Consider the following 23,974-nt stretch of genomic DNA (forward strand, 5'->3'; position numbering starts at 1 on the left):
CAAAGTAAATTTTTTTATATTTTATTATGTCTTATCAATCATAATTAAATAAGATATAGAAATAATTATTTTAATTTGTACACTACTTACCAAATATAATTTTATTTTTATTTATTTACTTTTATTTTTATGTTTTTATCCCGAGAGAGTAATTAAATAGTATATTGCTAATCAAACAATATATTAAACGCTACATTAATTTATTAATTTTATGTTTAGCAGGTTTGACGAAGAAAGGATGACGTTGGCCATGAATTTAGAAAAAGAAATAAGAAATAAAGAGAGCGACGTCATAAATTGAATTATAATTATCCAGGATCTTACTATCTCCTTCACTCAATCCGAAAATCTCCAAATGTTGCTACATCAGGACCTTTCCTTCTCAAAAACCCTAAACCCTAATTTCTCACCTCTTCCTCCCCACCCCAAAACCCTAAGCCTAACCCTTAAACCCCAATTCCTCTCCACCACACTCTCATTTCCCAGCCAAACCCCTCAATTATGGCGCCAAGATGCCTCTCTCCGCCGAGACACCCGCTCCTTCGCCGGCCGAAGCAAGAAGGAACCGGGCGCTCCATCTCCTGGTCGAACCGGAGGTTACCGCAGACCGAAGCGGAAGGCACGCATTAGAAAGGTAAATATAGAGGAATCCCCTTACTTCCGGCTGAAAAACTCCAACAAAAACCACCCAGACAACTTGACAGAGGACCAATTGAACCAAATTGGTCTCGGGTACGATTACATGGCTCGGTTCATGGACAAAGATGACCCAAATTTAAAACACCCGTATGATTGGTACCGATATGGAGAGTACGGGCCTTAGTCATGGCGAGGTGTGGTTGTTGGTGAACCAGTGCTAGGAGGGATTACTGATGAGTGTGTGACATTATATAGTCAAGTGAAAGATGATGCAGAGTGGGATAAAATTGAGCAACATGAAATGGCTGTTGATTTTGGAGAGAGGTTGAAACAAATGAATAAAGAAGTTGGGTTTCGGCATTTTTGGGTTTTTGTTAGACATCCGAAATGGAGGTTAAATGAAATGCCATGGGAGCAGTGGACACTGGTGAGTGAAGTTGTGGTGGAAGCCGGGAAACAGCGGTTGGATAAGTGGAATTTGATGGGGAGGTTAGGGAATCAAGCAAGGAAGTTGATAACACGGTGTGCTGCTTGGTTTAGGCCGGATATTATTTATGTTAAGAGGCCAGTTTTTCAGTGTAGGTTTGAGCCTCAAGATGATTTTTTTAGGGGCTTGATGCCGTTTTTGGATCCGAAAACAGAAAGGGATTTTTTGTTTGAGTTGGAGAATGAGGATGGGAGCATGCAGTTGTGTACGTATTATGAAGGGTTGTGTAAGATTGTGAAGGTGAGTCAGAAGGCGTTTGTGGATGATGTGGTGAATGCGTATGAGAAGATGAGTGATGAGAGGAAATCAGAGTGTTTGGGGTTCTTGATGAGGAATCATCCGGTGCAGTTGTTGCATCCGTATACGAAGGAGTGGAAGGCAAAGTTGGAGGAAATTGAGTTGGGTTGTGATGCACCAGATGACGATGAGGAGTATGGTAAGAATGAAACTGAGTACACTGAGTGGATTGAGGATGATGGTGATGATCAAGATGACGTGGTTCTGGACATGGAAGGAGGTGGAGTTGATCAAGATGATGATGATGATGAATCAACAAGTGAACAAGAAGATGAAGATGAAGAAGAAGAAGAGAACGAGCAGTATTGGGAGAAGAAGTTTAAGAAGGCATTGAGTAGTTCTGAAGAGATGGAGAATCTTGTGAAATGGAGTGTAGATAGAACTGATGAGATATATAAGAAGCAGTTTAAGGCCATGGTGCAAGGGGAAGGGAAGGGGAAGAGTGAAGCAGATGGAGATGAAACTGCATTGAGAGGTGTTCGAGCTAAAGTCAGTCCAAAAGAATGGAAGATTGTGGGGATTGGTAGATGGGGAAGGAGGATCAAGAAGGCTAAAATACCTCCGGGTTTGTTTCTGAGAGCAGCAGTGAGACCTTTTAGATATAGGAATCTAGTCAAGGAGATTGTTTTGACAAGGCATGCAATCTTGGACGGTGATATCGGTGGGAAGGATTGAACTTCTGGATCTGCGGATTGTTGTTTTTTGGAATTGATCCTCTTCTGTGAGCAATTGTGAAATCTCTTTGCCAAACCCAACTGCACATTGCCCGAGTCTTTGTTAAGTGCTGTGAGCATGTAAAACTAATCGTACAATTTCGGTCTGATTTTGTTCAGAGTAGAGAATGTTAGACTCAATTTACTAAATGGTGTATGGATCACCGCATGATGTGTGCTGTGATTACTGTGAAATTACACTGCAAAATAAAGTATGAGAGCATTGTATTTCTAGTCCATGGCACTTCAAACAGATTTTCCTTGAAAGCTTCTCCCTAAATTATGTGTTAATAGTTTTCAGGATAGAAGAAAGATGAAATGGATCTTGATGAGGCAGGCAGAGAGGCTCGGTAGCAGCAGAGGTATGGGATGATTGTCATTGAGCTTGATGCATAAAGCAAAACCCCAGACGAAGGAACAGGGTGCTTAGGATTTGTGGTCGCTAATTCAATATCACCAAGTCAGATTATCAGGTTCTGTGAAAAGTCGAACAGGATAAAAAATGCTGCTGCTTCCACGATTTTGCAAGGCTCGTTATTCTCCCTTTCTTTTTTATCAATAAGTTGGGTGAGTATTAAGCAAAAATCTGCAAATTATTAAACCGTCTACTGACCACTTGCACTTTAGGCAAGTTGGACATCAACAAACTCATCTGCGTCGGTTAGGCTGATCTGGACAATTTCAAGGACACAAATCTAAGAACTCAAAAGAAATGAATGAACTTCCAGAGGTTCATAGGTTAAGTTGATGAATTAAAGAAAAAAAATAAAAAACAAAAAACTGAAACCTCAGCAAGATGACCATCAACCGAGCTATAATAATCGCGTTTGGCATGGGAAAGGAGATGTCTTGCATACTTGCTACCATTTTATATTGCCGTAGCTTCTGCTGTTTGCAAATGGAAAAAATCATTTGGTCAGCTAAATACCTCATGTTGCTTTTTGTAAAAGATCTCATCTATAATTATATTTCAAACATTGTTTTTGTTGATGTTAAACTAACCTGATTTTAGGAAGCGTTTGAGATTGTTTAAGATTATGGTACAAAATATTTTTTAAATTAAATTTTTATTTAAAATATATCAAAATAATTTTTTTTAAAGTCTTTTAAAAGACTTTGTGGGTAACTAGGAGTTTAATAAAAAACAAGGACATAGGTTTTATGGCTGAAGGAGAATATTAGAAAAAAAATTAAAAAATCTCAGTGTTTTATTATATACACAAACTTAAAATATTATAAATTATTATAATGTAATGATTCTTCCTCTTTTCCCATATAAAAACAATAAACTAGACATTAAGAGTAATTTTTTTTATAAGAATTCATTGATCATTATTATATTAATCAGGGATAATTTAATCTTCTTGTACTTTTTTTAATAAAGGAAAATTATTTAATTCCTTAAAAGCAAAAATAATTAAACTAACATCCACGAGTTTTTTTATCTTTTTTTTTTTTAAATACAATAAAATGATTGAATTATATATTTTTAAAAAAATTAGTAAAATGGAGTTCAAGTGCTATTTGTATTTTCATTATGTTGTATATATATATATAATCAGGTTGACTTAGGAGGAATCGGTTAATTGAACAAGTAAAAAATATTATTTAAAAAAAATGATAGATAAATATATTATATGCATCAACATGTGGATTGTTTTCTTGTCATTCGGGTAGCTTGTATAGTGTCTCCCAGTAGACAAAAATAGGTTTTCACAATAACATTTGAATCCTCTTGATTAGTATTTATATCATTATTTTGCACTTGAAGTATTAATAAATTTTTAAATAATGCATGTTTTATAATATTAAGTCTAATACTATAAGATACCTTTAATTTACAGTAAATGTTCATCTTAAATGCAGGCTTATCATATAAATGAAAGGATTGATTGATGAGTTTAACATCTGAAATTTAGAAGATAAGGAAAAAGCCACGTTTAGAAAAGAGATGTTGCTTCAATCCAAAATAAAACACTATTCAGTCATTGGATTATAAATGTAGCTGTAGAACTTGAATTCAAGTCTATTCTATATGGATAAAAAGTTAAGACATATGTATAAAACTTTCATGCGGAGTCCAAGATTTAAAAATGTCATTTTCAAGTGCAAATTATATCAACAACAAAGAAGTCTGAATTTATCTTGCAGCCTAGACATTGTTAGTGTTCAATCCATATCTCAAGTTCTACAAGTTCAAATGACCTCATTTTATTTTTTTGTTGGAAAGTTAAGACAATTTCCTAGTACTTTCATGAGGACAATCTATTCAAATTATGATGTTAGCAATAATATTGTGATCAAACAAGAAGATAAAGATTATCACCAAGTCAAGATGTAGCCACCCACTCAATAATTATTCAAAAAATCAATAGTTTTAAATTTTAGCCAATAAAAGGAGGCATTTGCCATGCAGTTAGGCATCTTGATTTTCAGATCAAGATCATGTTCTTACTCTCTTTTTTTTTTAAATTTTTGTAATGCTTAAGTTTTGCTTTCATTAATCTCTTGTTTATACTTTTCATTTCTTTTACTATATTTATATAATTATGTTTTTATTTTATTTATATATATTTATTGTTTTCATTATGTTTATCTAAGTTTATTATGTTAAGGTGAAAAGGTTTCACTAATAGTGTTAAAATAGATATAATATAAACTTAACATGAACTTCAATTTTTATATCCAAGAAAGTTTAATATTAACATGTCTTATCTTTTTATCTTACTAATTCTTAATACCTTACTTGTTAAATAGTTAATTTAGATTTGTGTTGTATAACACTTGGTATAATAAATGCTTAGCACTTTCATAACTAATCATATAGTATAACCTACACTTATGCTATAAAAGAAACTTAATTTGTTATTAATATAAGTTAACATCATAAATTCCTGACAATATTTAAAAGTTTGGTGTTGCTTAATAAGATAATTAATATGATCATGTTAAAATTTTATAATGAACTATCCGATTAGAACATTCTTTATGTGTGTTTTCCAGTTGAATAATAAAAAGAGTTTATACTATATTTATTTGAAATACTATTAGTAGATTCTCTAACCATGACATATGTTTTTATAATTATTTAATCCTCATATTAATCGTACATCTCAAAATCATCATCTTATTATTATTATTATTATTATTATTTATAATTTATATAATTAACCTTCCTGTGGTTCGACTCGAGTTTTATCGGGTTATTTATTACTTTGACACTCCTACACTTGGAAAAAGACGTCAACTTTTGATCATGTCACCTCTTGGTGTTCTTGCCATCTTAGGCAATGCTTGTAGCCAATAAACCTCCGTTTTGTGTTCGCAGACTTTTTTTTTTCTTCTCTTTCCTTCTTAATTTTCATGCCTAATCCTTCAAGTTTTAAAATAGCCGTTCAATTTATTTTTCTTCAAATTTAATCTTTATTCTTTTTATTACTACTTGTCTTATTTAAAATAATTTATAAAAATAGATTTTTTTTCTGATTTCATCCTTTGATTTTTTAATTTATCAGACTTAGTCCTTATTTTTTTATTGTTTTTTGTTTTATTTGAGATAATTTTTAAAATAATTTTTTTTAATGATTTCTTCCTCCTTTCATTTTTTTCCTAATAAATTTGATCATTGTTTTTTTTATTTCTATTTTTTTACTTTGTCAAGTTTTGAAATTAAATTTTTTATTTCATCTTTTTACATTAAATTGGTTAGAAATTTAAGAAATTTAATTTATTGACTGAGCTCAAGTCTAAAATTTCATGGGTAACCTAGATTTAAAAGATTCATTCGAGTTTGCTTATTTTATATACTATTTTTTATTTTCTTTTCATATGATTTTTTCACTAACTTTAAAAATAACTGGGTTAATGAGTTTTTTCATTTGTCATTCATTATTAAAATTAATTTTTTTAAATAATTTTTTAATTAAATTAATTAATTAAATATAAATATAAACTATTACTTTTAACACGTGCAATCTCTTTAATGTAATTATATAATATTTCACAATGGTATTAATAATTATCTTGATGATTTTTACTTGTGGTAAAACAACATCCACAACAGAACAATAATGAATCTCCAAGAAGTTTCTGTCTTTTCTCTAGAATATAATATTTTAATAACTGATTTTTTATTATTAATTATTACCCAAAAAAATTTGTTTTATTTACCATCAATATTTTTTAATTATATTATTAAATTAACCAAACTTGTTATCCAATCAAGTCAACATCCAAGGTCTTCAATTTTCCTTCTTCGTTAGTGTTACCTCAATATATATCTTTTTAACATGAGGAAGAATTTAAACCAGTCCACGGCTTGCACGGGCCACCGCAATCCACCTATCTAGTAGTGGTCACAAAATCAGCTCAACTATCCGAATTCAAAACAGAGTTAGCTAACAACGTTTAGTTTTGCAAGTTCTGTTACAAACTTCTTAATAACTACAATAGAAAGAAGCCTGGGGATGCAGACGGAGAGAGACTTGGCATGAATCAATCCAAAGCATATCAGCAGCTTCTAGTACAAAAAAGAGATGTAAGATCATTGGCGACGCTAATTACAACTTTGATCTGGATCTTTCCTTGCTAGTCATAAATCAAGAACCACTGTCACTAACCACGAATTCTTAAACACCAAAGTAGTCCTCTGGGACATGGAATTTCAATCCAATAACCTGCATCCAAAACAAACCTCATTCAACTCTTGAGCAAATCATTGAACCAATTTTCAACATTAAGCAAAACCAATTGTCATTACTAATCCAGCAACTTATAAATTGAAACACAAACAGTACAGACAAATAAAGGATAATTTATTCAGGAAATAAGGATAAATGATCTTCTGTGAATGATCACAATGCATGCATAACTGATAAATCTAACTATACCTTTGCAAATTTTAAGTCAGCATCGCTATGATCATTGGGTCTCCCTGCTGCATCACCAACATAAAAGGATCTACGAATGCACAAAATGAGAAGCAATATCAAACCACCATTCTGGTTCATAAATTAGTCACATTCTATAATTCCACAACTACATAAGATTGTTGATGGGAGTAGTGATACTACAGTCTTAAAATGTCCTTCAATTGTTGAGAGAGATATCTTATAAAGCCAACAGGCCCTAAATAAAGAAGTGAAGAAATTAAGGGAAGAGGAAAATAACTGATCCATATCAATGGGAATGCCAGAGTTAAAGTGTTTCTCCATAATCTGCCACATTCCAGGTTTGGGTTTGCGGAACGGATCTTCTACTTTACCATCATACCCACAAGCTATAAAAACCTGCATGCAAACATTACACCAAATGCACTACTATCTGTGTCAGATCCATACACTATGTCAGATGACAAGGGACTACGGGTGATGTGAGGGCTGTGGTAGAATACAGATGAACACCGTGTTTCCATACAATAGACTAGTCAAAACCATCAGTCATGACCAAAAAACATAGCCAATGATAAAGATCTTCATGGGCAAGAGGATGTTAACCAGCTAGTTGAAATTTCAGAGGCACCTTGTCAATAAACTAACAATTCAGAATTGATGCGAAGCCAAACAACTTTGAATCTTTTGAGATAATATCAGAAAAAGGTCAGGGAAGTTGAAGCTATCAATAACTTCCAGGGAGACTAAAAGCATTTGAAAATACTGGTGTGCCTTTGTGTAGATATGGTTGAAAATCTTCGCTTTAATACTTATTTTTCTCTCAAACCTCTCTGAACCAAAAAAAAAAAAAAGATGAATTTTCAGCTATTGGATCACATGACAAAAAGATGAATGAATGTACAGGCTGATCTTCCAGGAGTTGGAATTCTACAAAATCTTTGCGAAATTCATATCTTAATGTCATGTACCCAAACATGTGCAGTCATCTCAAGGACACAAGGTCCTGGGTTTCATAAGGATAATATATGTCAACAGAGATTCTATCAAACGAACAAAAATAATAAAACAAATCAGCAGAATGAACAACCTGGATTGGAACCTTGACATGCTTGATGAAGTTGTTTAGGCGTCCAATTTTTGAGTCCACAGCTACCTGCCTTTTGTTCTTCCAGCGATCAATATTGGATTCATTTGTGAATATAACCTAAACATGGCATAAATGACATTTTAACAGCATAAACAAATTAACAGGAACAAAATCTGGTGAGAAGAAGCTGGAAAAATACTTTTTTAAATCAAATTTTAAGACACAAAGCCTTTGCAAGAAAACAGACAGACCAGCTTGAAGCCCTCATTATATAAGCTCAGCAGCTTGTCTGGTATTGAGGGGAACATGATGGACCAAGCATCTGCACCTACTCTGAAATCAAAGAAGCATTATGAGGCAATCCATTAGATTCTCAATTTGATCCATATAATGCAACGGAAATTCAACATATGACTTGGAGACAGCCACTCAAAGAAATAAAGGGTTAAAGATTCCAAGTTGAAAACTCTGCCCATGTGTCTGGTCACTAAAACAGATAGTGGAAGCAATTAATCACATGGAGCAAAAGGAGAAACCCAATAAAATACACCTTCATAGAAATCTGCAATAGCAAAAACTGTTCAATGGATAACTTAAAAAGGGGGTGTATACCTCTTGACAGATGTTTTTGCAAGACAGCCATCAAAATCAAATGCAGCAATTTTACTTGAATCACGGAGACCATCATCCTGCAAAATGCTGAAGTTAAGTTTTCACGTGCACACCAACAATGGTTTGCGAGCACAAAAAGAAATGGCACATTGCATCTGAACATTACTAAGAAAGGCTTAGTCTTACTTTACTCATGCATATATATAAGAACTCTACACCTTTCAATTCAAGATGGTGAAGGAAATCAAACAAAAACAGAGGCAAATTTTCTTTTTAGTTCTCTTTCCTTGGGCCATGCTTTGAACCATAAGATAAATGGAAATTCAGTTAATCTGCAAGGGTGTGTGGTGTGGCTGGACATGGGTGTGTCTTAGCAGCATTGCCCAACAATAAGTCCAACAGCTCACCCGTTCAAGAAATATAATTGTCTGAAATGCCTTCCATTTAGGTAATAATGTAGCATCCTGAATCAAAAGGACATCATAAAACAAGTAAGAAACACAGTTTTTCCAAACATGGGAAAGGCATATAAACAAACAAAAGAAAGTTGATATATGAAAATGAAGTCGGAAAAAATAGGACAATATGCATTCAGAATATATCTGACCTTATAATTGTCCCTAACATCGGAGAGTGAAAAGGCTATGTCCAGGCTGGCTTCCTCATTAGCTACTGACAACTAGAAGCAATGATGTTCAGAATAAAATAAATAGATGTCCAATTGAAAATGAAAAGTTGTATCAAGAAAAGTAAACCGCCATTGGAATATGCCAACAAATTAAGGACTTTATAAATTAAATACTCAGAACATCACAAGACAACCTTTCAATTGAGAACTTGACAATTAAAATCAAAGAAACATAAATTTAGAGATGAGAAAACAATAACAAGATAATCTACCTTAGTTTTCTTCGTATTTATTTTCTCCAGTTCACTTTCTTCCGCATCTTCATCTGTTCTCTGAATCAGGTTATGAAAAAATATCAGCAAAACAGATGTAAGCGGAGGAGTACAAACATATACATAGCTGAGTTTTTAAGATATCCATATGCCCTTGATACCTTGGAACTTTTCCGGCTTATTTCAACATCTTGATCTCCATTTGAAACCTGTAATGTTGGAATATGTGTTAATTAGAATAGATAGATGCTTAAAGAATAACCCTCTAGAGTCCAACCTGTAATCCCACCACACATTCGTCCCAAAATATAAACAAAAAACAGCACGCTAAGAACACAAATCCTTTGGCAATTTTTATATGCGCATTGTAAATTCATCCAGCCAAGACCACATATACCTTCGTCTTTTCTAAAAAAAGAATATTAAACAATAACAAAATGGAATTTTCGTCTTAAATCTCTCAGGCTGAACCAGAGAAACACAGCAAAACTCATAACCATGACAATTACAACAAAATCACCATTAATGTCATAACAAACCCTAGCTAATACTCCATAATCATCATAACTGCCCAATTAGAATACAACCAGTTGCCATGACGAAAACCCAAAAACATCAACTGCTGTTCGTGTTCATAAGGAAGAGCATCAATAAATATTAATTAATACCTGTTCCGTCAATTTCTTCAGGGCTTCCTGATCACAACTCTGCAAAACACGATCAAACGGTTAAATTCTCCCTTGCCATTAACCCGTAATTTTTTATAATTAAAACCAAACAACATAAAAATCCCCAACACCCCCACAGAAACCCTAAAACCAAAAAACTACCTGGAGAGAATCAAACCCTCCAATGTGCTCGGTAGATTCAATCTTGTCAGAGAAGCAACCCAAGTGATGCCATTTGGTCATATCAAACCCTCTTGAGTCTCCACTGACCAAACCCAACCTGAGGGCCTTAGCAGATATTGCTTTCGAGCATCTCTTGCACGATGACCTGTTCGATTTCGCGTACTCGGCGATGATTATGGCTTTCGAAGTAGGAGGCATTGCTCTTTTGGGGTTTTGGAGAGTGGAACAAAGACTATAGTGTTTTGTAATTCTGAAAAAGAAAAGACAAGAGTTTTTGCTGTTGGGGGTGAGAGCTGTACAATAATGGGCGAGCATAGAAAAGTTCGGTCCTTATCGGAAGTCGCTTAGCCAACGGGCTATGCCTCATTTTCTTCCCGCCAGTTTACAGGAACCGAGAGAGCGAGCTACTTATCGTATTATATTATAGAACTAAAGAGATGGCGTGCGTTATAGTTGTTTTTAAAGTGTTTTTTATTAAAAAAATATATTAATAATATTTTTTTTATTTTTTAAAAATTATTTTTAAGATAAGTATATTAAAATAATTTAAAAATATTAAAAATAAAATAATTTCAAATAAAAATAAAATAAAATAATTTCAAATGTTTTTGAAAACACTTTTGAAAAGCACTCCCAAACACCCTCGACATCTCTTAGCGCTACCACAGGCGATACCGCATGTTTATAAAATAAATATATATATAATAGTATTATAATTATAAATTAGTGTTAAATAAATAATAAAAATTTAAAATATAATAGAGCAAATATTTTATAATAGAAAAAAAATTATATTAGTGATAAAAAAATTAAGAGACTGAAAAAAATAATTTGTAGCAATTTATAATGTTTTATAAGGAAAAATACAATACTTTCATCACATGATTTAGTTTTTCTATTAATAAAAAATAAAAAAAATTACAAAACTAAATTCTCTACCAACTTAATATTAAAAAAAAAAACCAACAAAGATAATTTTGGAAGGAAAAAAACCTATGAGAAAAAACATTGTAGCAATTAACAATGTTTTGTGAGGAAAATTACAGTGTTTTCTCGAATAAAATAAAATAAAAACCTATTTAGAGAAATATTTGTAATTCACAGTATTTTATAAGAAAAACTACAGCATTTTCCTCATATGATTTAACTTTATTGTAATTATAATTCTTAACCAACTCAATATTAAAAAAACCAAAATTGAAAAAAATTATAAAAAAATCATATGGGAAAACATAATCAACTCAATATTTAAAAAACAAAAAAAAAATTGGAAAAAAATTATAAAAAAATCATATGGGAAAACACTGCAATAATTCATATTGTTTAAAAAAATTATAAAAAAAATTCTTAATTAGCTCTATATTAAAAAAATAAACAAAAACAATTTGAGAAAAAAATTAAAAAACCAAAAAAAGGGGAAAAAATTCATGTTGGAAATACTATAGCATTTTACAGTGTTTTATGATGAAAGCTACAGTGCTTCCCCATATAATTTAACCTTATTTATAATGACTTGTAATTGTAATTCTCAACCAACTCAACATTAAAAAAATAAAATTGACAAAGATAATTTGAAAAAAATTATAAGAAAAAAACCATGTGAAGAGATATTGTAGTAATTTCCAATGTTTTGTGAGGAAAGCTACAATGCTTTCCCCACATGATTAAGCTTTATTATAAAATTAAATTCTAAAAAACTCAATATGAAAAAAATCGATGAAGATAATTTTAAAAAAAATATTACAAAAAAATAAAAACACAAAAGAAATTGAAAAAATACCACATAAGGAAAAACTATATCATTCCATAGTGTTTCGTGAGGAAAAACTTGTTTTTACTTGTAATTGCAATTCTTAACAAGCTTAATATTTAAAAAATAAAATTGACAAAGACAATTTTAGAAAAAACATAAGAAAACAAAAAAAAACTCTGTAGAAAAACACTATAACAATCCACAGTATTTTTAAAAAAATTACAAAATAAAATTTTTAACTAGCTCAATATAAAAAAAATCGACAAATATAATTTTGAAAAATAAAAAAAGAAAAAAGAAAAAATTTATGAAAAAACACCGCAGCAATCTACAGTATTTTAAAGGAAAAAAATTATAAAGCAAAATTTTTAACTAGCTCAATATTTTAAAATAAAAATAAAAAAATAATTTAAAAAAATAAATGCAAAAAAAAAAAAAGCAAAGGAAACTTGAAAAAAAAAAAAGGAAAAGTTGGAAAAAAAATGAAGACATACAAAAAAAATAAAAAAGAAAAAGAATGCACTATAGATGATTGTTATTATCTACAATGATTCCCCCACACACTATTTAAATGTATATATAATAATGTGAAAAATAATGTAAAGGCCTAGCTAGCGAGTTAAAAAGAATAAAAAAAATCCCCCAAAAATAAAAATTAGAATTTAAATCAATAAAATATTAAAAGATGAAATTAAATAAAAAATTAAATTTAATATAAAAATAAAGTAAATATTGATATATGAAATTAAAAAAATAAATTCAATAAAATAATTAAAAAATAAATATCAAATTTAATATAAAAATTAAATAAAATATTGATGTATGAAATTAAATAAATTAATTAATTAAGAAATAAAAAATAGTAATAAAAAGAATAAGGACAATATTTGATATAAAAATTAAATAAAATACTATTAAAAGATGAAATTGAAAAAAAATTCAAAACAAAATAAAAAAATTAAAAGAATAAAAATTAAATTTAATACAATAAATAATTAACAGAATTCCTTTTATTTTTATAAATAAACATTATTCTGTAAGAGAGGAGGAAAAAAAAAGATTCTATTGGAACCCATTAGCATGAATCTTCCAGCAGATGACCAACCGCCTAGAAAAGCCCAGCATAGCATTTCTAACATTGCCGTGTGAAAGTTGTCATTTAGCCTTATATTGACATTTTATTAGTGTTTAAGAGTATGTTTGGTATTACGGTATTTATTGTAGTTGTGGTTTAAAAAAAATTATTTTATAAAAAGTATTTTTAATTGAAATTAGTTTGAAAAAAATAGATATTTAGTTAAAACTGTGGTTGAAATTGAGGTTGAAGAAAAAGTTGTTTAATGTATTTGGTTAAAAATACTTTTGAAATTGAGGTTATAAAATAATTTAAAAAAATATATATTAATATTGATGGTTTTAAATTTAAATATTGTAGAATTAATTACTCCTATTACATCATGAAATAAATAATACTTTATATAAAATATTATTTATTATTTTATTAAACTATTTATAATTCCATTACGTACAAAATTCATCCGATAAGGACTATAGGTTCCATGGTTTTTTAAGCGTGCAACAAAATCAGGTAAAATATCATCAAAAATAAAATTAAAATTACAATCAAATCCCACAAATGCTACGTCATCATACGATGTTTTTTTAATTTATGTAGTGTTATTAAATAATATTAAAAATTAATTTTTTCAGTAAAACATAATTTTAAAACAATTAATTTTTTTTTATCGAGTCAGACGTGGTTCAATGAATTCTGCTCATATGAATAATGCAAAAAAATTCACCTAACACTGTTCACGTGAATAGTACCAAGTGAATGTTTCTTGCATTGCAAGTGAATACAATTCACTTGGCATGGGCACTATTATGAGCAGTGCCCAGGTAAATTATGAGAAGCAGATGGAGAGAAGCAGCTCCTAGCTACTTTTGCAAAACCCCGGTTTGATGAAAAAAATTATGGGGCCCATCAAATAAAAAACTGCTTTTTTTATGTTACTAGACACTTAGTTTACGCGATTTGCTTTAAAAGGTAAAGCTAAAGCTATCGCCTAAACAAACACATCTTAAAGCTCCTAAAAACCTCCCACCAATTGACACGTGATGTGCATATACAAGCCAATTTGTCATGCTTCGTTTATTATAGTGACTATATTTGTTTTAATTTTAAATTTGGTTTATTAACACTTAAATGTTTTAATTTGTTTCGTTCTAAAAACCGAGTATTAACCAAGCACTAAAATCTTTCCTCGTCATTGTAAGAATCCCATACCTAGACACAAAAATAAACTATCAAGTTAAATCTCAAATAAAATTAATGTGAAAGGATAAAAAAACAAAAAAGAAGAAGTTAAGTGTTAAAAACAAATCCATTCATTGAACTTGTAAATTAATCTATGGTCTCAGTAAACAAAAAAGATTCAATATTTGTCTAAGCTTCGATATTAATTTCCAAAGCTCCAATTCTTACTGAACAATAAAATTGAATGATATTTTTGCCAAGAGATCTTTAAACTTTTATAATTTATTTATTTATTATGATTACAACAATTAATGGATTTAATATATATGTCAAATATCTTAATATTGTAGGAATCTATACACATCATTTAAAGTATAATGAACTTGAAGATGCCTAAACATGTTTTAATGTAATCAAGTTTTTATAAAATTTAATTTTGCATTATAAAATAATTTTCTTTCAAAAATATCTACATTGCCAAAATTCATCATCCAATTTATTTTTATTACCAAAAATTATATAGTGATAAATAACTATAAAAATCATGTTAATCATATATTTTGGTATTATCACTCAATTCACTTTTTATTAAAAGCAAAGATTTATAGTGAAGTGAATTTTTTACATGTGTTCTTGTATTATTTAACTATTCTCAATAAAGGTGGAAAACTTATAATTTTTCTCTGAAAAATGGTGTTTTAGCCATTTATAACAAATAAAAAGAACACAATGAAAAGCCTAAATTTCTCCTATAAATATCATTATTTGACTTGATGAAAATACTCTTATACTCTCTAATCATTTTACAATCTTATATGATTTAATATTTTAAAAGATTTTACTCCTCATTCTGTTATCCTAAAATTTTAAACCATAAATTGCATCAAATTCCTCTTTCACATCTTGAGCTAAATCACATTTCTATAAAGAATTGAGTTTAATCCTTTATAATATTCTTTTATGAAATGTGATAACTTTTATGAGAGTTTTATATATTATGAAAATATAAATGGCACTTAAATCAGTTGGATAATCTTTGGTTGTAAGCCAATTGAGAGGTTTAGATTTTGATCCTAGAAAAATATTGTAAAAAGTTTAATCTTGAGCCTTGAAATAAGATTATGTAAGGGTTTTTTTTTAATATTAATCCTAAAAAAATATTAGTATATTTAGTAAGTCTCATCTACTAAAAAAACCATTTATTAACAGTGAATACGTGAACATAGTTTCAATAAGTGGAGTAAATGGTTGTCAAAACCACTATAAAAATGATTTGTCATTCTCTCATTATCTATCTTATTGTATTTGTACGTTGATTACTTGTGTGTTGTTGTTGCCAAAATTTAAGGTAATGTTTTTCATAAAGTTATAAATTTCAATTTAGCCTTAAATTCACCCCCACCCCATCTTAAGCTATTTTAGACTTTTAATTTTTTCAAACTGACTAACAATCGAGCGACAAAATATTTCCCTTGCATTGTGAGGCCCTCATCGAGCATCAACTGAGCTATTTTAGAATTAAAACTTGTTATGTGTGTTTGGTAATGAGGTGCATAGTGCTTTTGTGAAAATGTTTTTCAATTAAAAATGCTTTAAAATAATGTTTTTTTCATATTTTTTTAATTTTTAATATCAATACATCAAGATAATTAAAAAAATAAAAAGACATTAATTATTTTAGATAAAAACTTATTTGAAAAGCACTTTAAAAAGTTGCTTGAACCATAAAAACATATACTCATCTAGTGAACCTTCACTATATCCTTAATAGTTTTTATTTTATAAACTTGTTGAATGCCCCTCGATTACAAGGATGTTAAACATTAAGTTATTTGTGTTTTTCATTAAATTAAATGTTAAACTCATGATTCTTTTAACATTTGACTTCATACATGTTTTTTTATAGATTAATAATTAGATTATTTTGAATAATCAAAATATATAATTATAAATAGAAATTGAATGTAGACCAACCAAATTATGAAACAAAATATGATAAAATGTAATGTCTTTGGCATAATATTATGCTTTTAATATTCCATTTATACATTCATTTAAACACTCTATCCTATGAGAGCAACAAAGAAAAAATTATCTTATTTTTTCCTTCATTTCTAACATTTCACTTTATATTTATATTTATCTTATATGTTTTTATATCCACCAAGTATTTTTCATTTCATAATTTTTTGAGAGTTGACATGGTAAATTTCTCTTTATTCATATTCTTTAAAGAGTATTACCATGTCTTGCTATAATTTTTCTTTTCTTATATTTATAAATTAATCATATTATTGAGGACCTTTAATTTTTTTTATAGCACAATACAAAATAATTAAATATTTAGAATTAAAAGATCATGCAAAAAAAAAATGACACATTTTAAATACATGTAAAAAATAATTATCAATATCTTTTTTTGAGACAATCACAGCTAGAATAGTTTTCTCATCACCATTATTAACACCTTACTATTGTTATGTTACCACTATCAACATTTGTAATTTAGATAGTCATAATTATATTAACTACCTTACTTACAACCATTGAATGACCACATTATTATACTCCCTCCACTCCTATCACCATTTTTGTTGGCTTTTGCAAACATAGCTATTATTGCAATCTTGATGAGTTGATTAGAATTGATATGGGTAAAGTAAGAAAGAATAGTCACCACCTAGTTTTATGATTGTCATAACCTACTTTTAGGTCCCCTCACAAAAAGAAAAAAAATTGAAAAGAAAAGAAAAATAAAAAAATCTAAACCAAAAAATATAACAGTGAAAAAAAAATGCTAGAGCGCCCTAAAAATAGTTGAGGAGATTAAAAAATACAAAGATTAAAATTTGAGAGTATCTTATTGACTAATGAGAGCCTTGTTGATAAAGAAAATGCAATGTAATGAAGAAAAGTTCAAAATCAGATGTTTATGGATTTAATTAAATTTTATTAAAAGTTTAATTGAATTTATGGAAGATTTGATTGCAAGAAAACAAATTTTAGAGTTAATTTGAGTTTTAAATGGAAAAAATTAAAATTCTGAGGTCAAATTATAATTTTTGAGAGTTAATTTGGTCAAATCAAGAGTTTAATTGCATATATATTGAAGTTTGATGGCCAATTAGAGACCTAACTAAAGAAATTTAAAACCAATGACCAAACTGGAAAGGTGCGTAAATAGAAGGTTGTAATTAAAATCGAATCAGGGGTCCAATTGAAGAAATTAAAAATTTATTGCTGAATTGAGAGTTGAATTGCACTAATTCGAGACCAAGGACCAATTTGAAAAGCGCTGTCAACTTTAGATCTAAAGATTGAATTTGGCAGGGATACAATTGATTTGATTTTTAAAATCAAAATGTGTAGTTGAGGACTCGATTGAACAAATCACAAATTAAAAACTGATTTGTACTTTGACATAAGTTTAACGTCATTTTCATTTAAATGAAACGATGTATTTTGCCCTAAACGATGCCATTTCATGCACCGTTCATAAAAAAGAGGGACCGAAATGGTGTCATTTTAAATAGCACTATGATTCTTCTTCTTTTCCTGGACGCACGAAGTAGGGGAAGAAGAAGATTATTTCTTCCTCTCTCACCTCTATCTCTCTCTTCAAAAAGACACCAACTCCTTCTGAAAAAGACACTAACCACTCTCCACATGTTGGATGGGTGGCAGTATAGTGGCGGCCTCATCCATATATCTCCCCTGTTTTTGTCTATAAATATAGGATAGATGAAGAAAACAGAGAGGGTAGAGAGAAAGGAGAAAAAAAAAAGAGAGAAGAGAAGGGGGAAGAAGAGAAAAAGGGGAAAAGACCAAAAGAAAGAAAAGAAGAGGAAGAAGGAGAAAAGAGAATGAAAAACAAAAAAGAGAGAGAAGAAAGGAAAAAACAGAAAGAGGCAAAGGGGAAGAACGATGGCCTTTAGCTCCAGCATCGCCACCATTGCGCTTCCTCTCCACTGCCACTAACTCCCCCCCCCCTGCCACTAACAACATCTTGTCGAGCAGAATAAGAAAAAAAATAAAGGCTCTCGCCTCTGCATATGGAAGAGAAGCACCGTCGACTACTGTGCCTCTTGCTACCACCAGCAGCACCGCCTCGACACCACTACATGCAACTAACATGACCAAAAGATTAAATATTTTTTTCCAAGTGTAGGAGTGCTGAAATAATAAATAACTCAGTAAGACCTGAGTTGAACCATATAGAGGTTAACTGTATAAATTATAAATGATAACGACGACGATAACGACTTTGAGATATAATATTAATGAAAGGATTAAACAAGAATAAAATAATTATCAATGTTAAAGGATCCATTAATAATATTCAAATAAATATAATATAAACTCTTTTTATTATTCACTTGAAAACCACACATAAAAGATGTTCTAATCGGATTATAAATTATAACATGATTACATTAGTTATCTTATTCGAATAATAATAATACTTGTAAATATTGTTAGTTATTTATGATTATAAATTATTTTAACAACAAATCAAGTTCCTTTCATACCACAAATATCGGTTATACCATACAGTTGGGCTATGAAAGTGCCAAGTATTTGTTGTACCAGTGTTATACAAAACAAATCTAGACTAAGCATTTAGCAAGTATTAAAAGTGAAGAAGATAACAAATACAAAACATATTAGTATCAAACATTAAAGTCCATATTGAGTTTACACTATACTTATTCTTACACCATTAGTGTAACCTTTTCACCTTGACATAATAAACTTAGCTAGACATAATGAAAGAAAGAAAAATAAATAAACAAAATAAGAACATAAATAAGATAAAAGTTAACTAAGTAAAGGAAAGGAAATGAAAAAAGGAAATGAAATAAGAAGCATAAACAAAAGATTCATATAAGCGAAACTTAAGCATTACAATAGAGAAAAAGTTAACTAAGTAAAGGAAATGAAATAAGAAGCATAAACAAAAGATTCATATAAGCGAAACTTAAGCATTACAATGAAGAGAGAGCAAGAACATGATCTTGATCTGGAAACCAAGATGCCTAAATGCATGGCACATGTCTCCTTTTATAGGCTAAAATTAAAAACTATTGATTTATTAACTAATTGTTAAGTGGGGGACCACATCTTAACTAAGTGACAATCCTTATCTTTTTGTCTGAACAAAACATCATTGCTAATATTAGAATTTGAATGGAGTTAATTCATGGAAGTTCTTGGAAATTATCTCAGCTTTCCAATAAAAAAAATTAAGGTCATTTGGACTTATAGAACTTGAGATATAAGTTGAACACTAAACAGTGTTTAAGTTACAAGATAGATTTTGACTTCTCTATTATTGCTAATATTTGAGCTTCCAAACAGCAGAATTGAGTCTTGCATTCTCATGAATATTTTAGGCATATGTCTTAGCTTTCTAGTCATATAAACCAAATTGAAATCCAAGATCTATAGCTCCAGATATGCCTCAATGACTGAATAGTGTTCCAGTTTTGACTAAATCAACATCTATTTTCTAAACTTCACCCTCTCTTTGTCTTCTTAATTTTAGTAGTTGAACTCATCAATCAATCATTTGATTTATATAATAGACCTGTATTTAAAATGAATATTTACCATAAATTAAAGGTATCTTATAGTATCAGACTTGTTATTATAAAATATGCTTTAGTTAAGAAGTTATTGATACTTCAAGAGCATAATACTGATACAAAACCTTGATAAAAATACACTTTTAAGTACTAATTAGTAACCCCCTATTACCCTGTCCACTTCCCCATTCTGTAACCCCTACCTGCATTTTGCATGCAGAATGTGAATAATTCACGTTCTACTGCAAAATACAGCGTGAGTTGTTTATTGTGCTGATGCACAGTAACCAGCTATTACGATGTAGCGGTCGCATAAATTAATTACCTTAACTTAAAACACACAAGATAGTACAGAGCAAGCAAGAGGTTGATCTCATGAGGAAGATTTTGTTTAGATTTCTTATGCTTATATGTTATGCAATTTAGGGGGGGTTTTGATTTATGATGATTTGAATTTGTGTTTCTTAACTTCTGGCCGCTGCCCCTTTTCTCTCCTCTCTTTCTTTCTTTATATATGCTAAGAAACCCTAGTTCCTATTTTACAAAGTAGTCCTCTCTTAAGTTGACAGTTTATATTTAAGTACTTCAATAACTAATTTCCATAAAAAGGAGAAATAGTCTTGTATGAAATCTTCAAGCTCTGACTTAGAGGAGCTAAATTGCTGATATAAAAACATGGATGACTGTTTAGAAGCTTTGGAATGTAATTTGGACTCATTTCTTCACAAAACCTGATTGTTGGCAGAATTCAACTGTCATCTTTGAAAAATCATATCTCTCTCATCTCACATCATTTTTTGCTGACATTTGGCGAGTTTACATACCTTTGAGTCAGGAATCCAAAAAAATTGAGTTTACATCAATTGGAATTCTATACCTCTAGATATTGAATTTTGAATGGACAAAGGTCAACAGTGGCAGAATGCGAGATTTGACTTTGAAGAATATGATTTCCATGATCTTTCTCTTTTTATTTTTCTTACATTACATTTCCAGAAAGATATGCATGTCAACTTTTTAGTTCCAATGGAATCACTTCATTTCGATCTCTATAACTCACGCTCTGCACAAAACACTGACTAAATGTCAAATATGCCAATTACCTTCAATTTACTCATCTTTGCATTTTTCATCTAAAAGTGCCTTCAAAACATAAAATAAAGAATATCAAGGCATTTCGCATAGAAAATATGGACAAAAAATTAGGTAAATATGGGTGAAACTATCAAATAATATGATTACATCACCAGCCTATATGGGTTTGGGCTAAGACATCAGCCCGACGCAGCCCAAAAAAGGCGGGTTAGGTCTAGACCCTTTTTTTTTAAAAAAAAAGAGAAAAATTCAAAAATATTTTTTTTAGAATTTTTAAATTTTTTACGTAGTTTTTATGCCATTTTGATTAATATTGGGTATTATTTTTTATGTTGTAAAAATATAATTTTGATATGAAAATACCTGGTTTTTTTTGTCAAAACTTCCAAAAATATAAAAATGAAAAAAGAACAAATATTTTTGTGTATACGACCAAGTGTCTCAAAGTAAAAAATCATATTGTGTTTTTCATACACAAAAAAAATATTTTAACATACATTTTAACTTTAATAACCAGTTTATTAAAGTCAAGAAAATATTGGTCAAACTTTCAAAAACAACAAAAATTTTATTTTATTTTGTTTTAGTATTAGGGAATACAAATTTAGACGTAAAATGTATCAGGGAATACATTTTTATTCTCGATATTAAAAAGGTATTGTTTCATTAACAACGTAGAACAATTATGTTTTTACAGGATAAGATAAGGATCTCCTTATTATGAAGGACTTTTCTTGAATTTTAGACATGTCCATAATTAGAAACCATAACCAAACTTTAGATTTTATCATATATTAAAACAATACAGTTTATCTTAGGCAGAGCATAACTAGGGTGTTAATGCCTTCTTTTTACGCAACCAATCTTTGTACCCCATCTATGAGATCAGTTAGGGTTCCTGGTGACCAAAATACTAAGTAACGACTCTTAATCCATATTTTAGGGATAAGAGACAAGAATTCCTTGTCTTTCCATATTTTCCAAAATAGACTATATATCTATCTATTTCTATAATTTTTTTAGGGAGAATGATCGCTACGACGCCACACACATACGATAATGGTAACTAGAAACCCCAACTAATTATGTTAAAAGATTGGAAGAAATTATTCTAAGGCAATAAACCTAATATGGATTGTTTTATATTTGTTTTTAATAATATTTTCACACTTGACATTATGACGAGCCCATAAAAGCAAAATCTTATTTTATATTAAGAAAGTATAGCAAAAATGGAAAGATGAGTCGCCACTTAGTATTATAGTCATTAGAAAATCATAACTGGTTAATAGATAGTCATAGTAAGAGATTGATTATAGTAAAGAAAATATATTATTATTATAAAACATCTTACTTAAGGTAGTTTGCATTGTTTATCTTATATTTTAATCCTAATAGTTTGTTGTGTCTTATCTATTAGTGGTCTATTTATAGGATAATAATGAGTTTACTATGATAATTTAAACCCTGATTTTTGCTTTGAACCTAATAATTTTAAAATCTGGTTTATTTTTATCATTCCAAATTGTTACCTTTAGATAACACTCGGTGAATTGACAATACTAAGGTTAGTCATTCCTGATCATAATCTATCACTAATTATCAATTGAATTATGTTAGTGAGTTTATTTATGAGCTTATATTAAGTTTATTGGACCAAACCTAAATAATAAGAAAGGTCTATGAAAGGTGTCTCAATGAGGTTCATCTATCCTATTGCATTTGTGTTTCACTCAAAATTTATTAAATGAAGACTTAATGCTCTCAATTCACACTTATATATACTTCATGAATATTAGACCTTTTTTTTAATATTCTTGATTTTTTTATTGGAGAATGTTATACTAAAAAATTTAATACTCATGATTTTGTTATTGGTGAATATTAAACTAAAATTTTTATTATTTGAAAAATTAGTAGGACGTATTGCACCTACTAATATTCAAGGGAATAGCCTATACTGAGTCTATTTATCAAAAATACCAATAGTAAGTAGCAAAATATATTTTTTAACATGATTTACGAGAGAACAATGATTAGTTTTTTAAAGGTTTGAAATGTCAACCTAATTGGCCTTTTAATTTAGGCAAAATCTCAATGAATTTTATAAATTTATTATAAAACCCTAAAATATACATGACAATTACCTTTTCTTTATCTTTTGTAAAAATGCTAAAATAAACATTAAAACATGTAAAAATATTTGTTTTTTATTTTTTTAGATTTTTGAGAAACTTAGCCATGATGCATGAGATTTGATGGTAATAAAATCTTTTATATTTGAATGATAAGGATCATGTATTTACCAATAAAATGGACAAAAATCATCATCTAATTATAATTATTGTGTTTGCCAGATCAAGTGATGGCATCCAATGCATAAATGGTTTATCAATTAAGATATGTTGTCACAAGACAAATTATTACATCATACTAGAGGTGTTCAAAAACACCGAAAAACTGATTAAACCGAGAAAACCGAAAAAAAAAACCGAAAAAACCGAACCGAAAAAAACAACCGATTAAACAGATTAAAATTTTGGAAAAACTAGCCAGTTCGGTTCGGTTTCGGTTTTATAACCAAAAAACCAAACCGAACCGAACTGAAACCGGAAAAAAAACTGAGCCAAGACCGAGCCAAACCGGAAAAACCGAGCCAAAACCGAGAAAACCGAGCCAAACCAGTTTGAACCGGTTTTTCCCCTAAAAAACCGAACCGAACCGAACCGAAACCAGTCGGTTTGACCCGGTTTCAGTTCGGTTTCGGGTTTTTTTTCAATTTTTTTTTCCAGTTTAGTTATTTTTT

General features: G+C 29.6%; 2 protein-coding genes across 2 annotated transcripts; one reads left to right on the forward strand and one right to left on the reverse strand.

Moving 5' to 3' along the window:
• Window positions 1-312: 312 nt before the first annotated feature.
• Window positions 313-2,403, forward strand: LOC105118311 (uncharacterized). The gene is given in 1 exon segment (XM_011016236.1): window positions 313-2,403. A coding segment is annotated over 1 exon segment (1,743 nt). The 5' UTR covers window positions 313-355; the 3' UTR covers window positions 2,099-2,403.
• A 3,997-nt stretch (window positions 2,404-6,400) lies between these two features.
• Window positions 6,401-10,880, reverse strand: LOC105118310 (polynucleotide 3'-phosphatase ZDP). Its single transcript, XM_011016235.1, has 12 exons — window positions 10,458-10,880; window positions 10,296-10,334; window positions 9,789-9,836; window positions 9,628-9,687; window positions 9,335-9,406; window positions 9,135-9,191; window positions 8,728-8,804; window positions 8,367-8,448; window positions 8,116-8,232; window positions 7,306-7,424; window positions 7,026-7,095; window positions 6,401-6,812 (listed from the first exon to the last, which is right to left on the reverse strand). Exons 1-12 carry the CDS (start codon window positions 10,791-10,793, stop codon window positions 6,765-6,767), a joined length of 1,125 nt encoding a protein of 374 aa, XP_011014537.1. The 5' UTR covers window positions 10,794-10,880; the 3' UTR covers window positions 6,401-6,764.
• Window positions 10,881-23,974: the final 13,094 nt, after the last annotated feature.

Source organism: Populus euphratica, unplaced genomic scaffold (assembly GCF_000495115.2).
Source record: "Populus euphratica unplaced genomic scaffold, PopEup_1.0 scaffold1874.1, whole genome shotgun sequence".
In the NCBI taxonomy this organism is placed as follows: Eukaryota; Viridiplantae; Streptophyta; class Magnoliopsida; order Malpighiales; family Salicaceae; genus Populus; species Populus euphratica.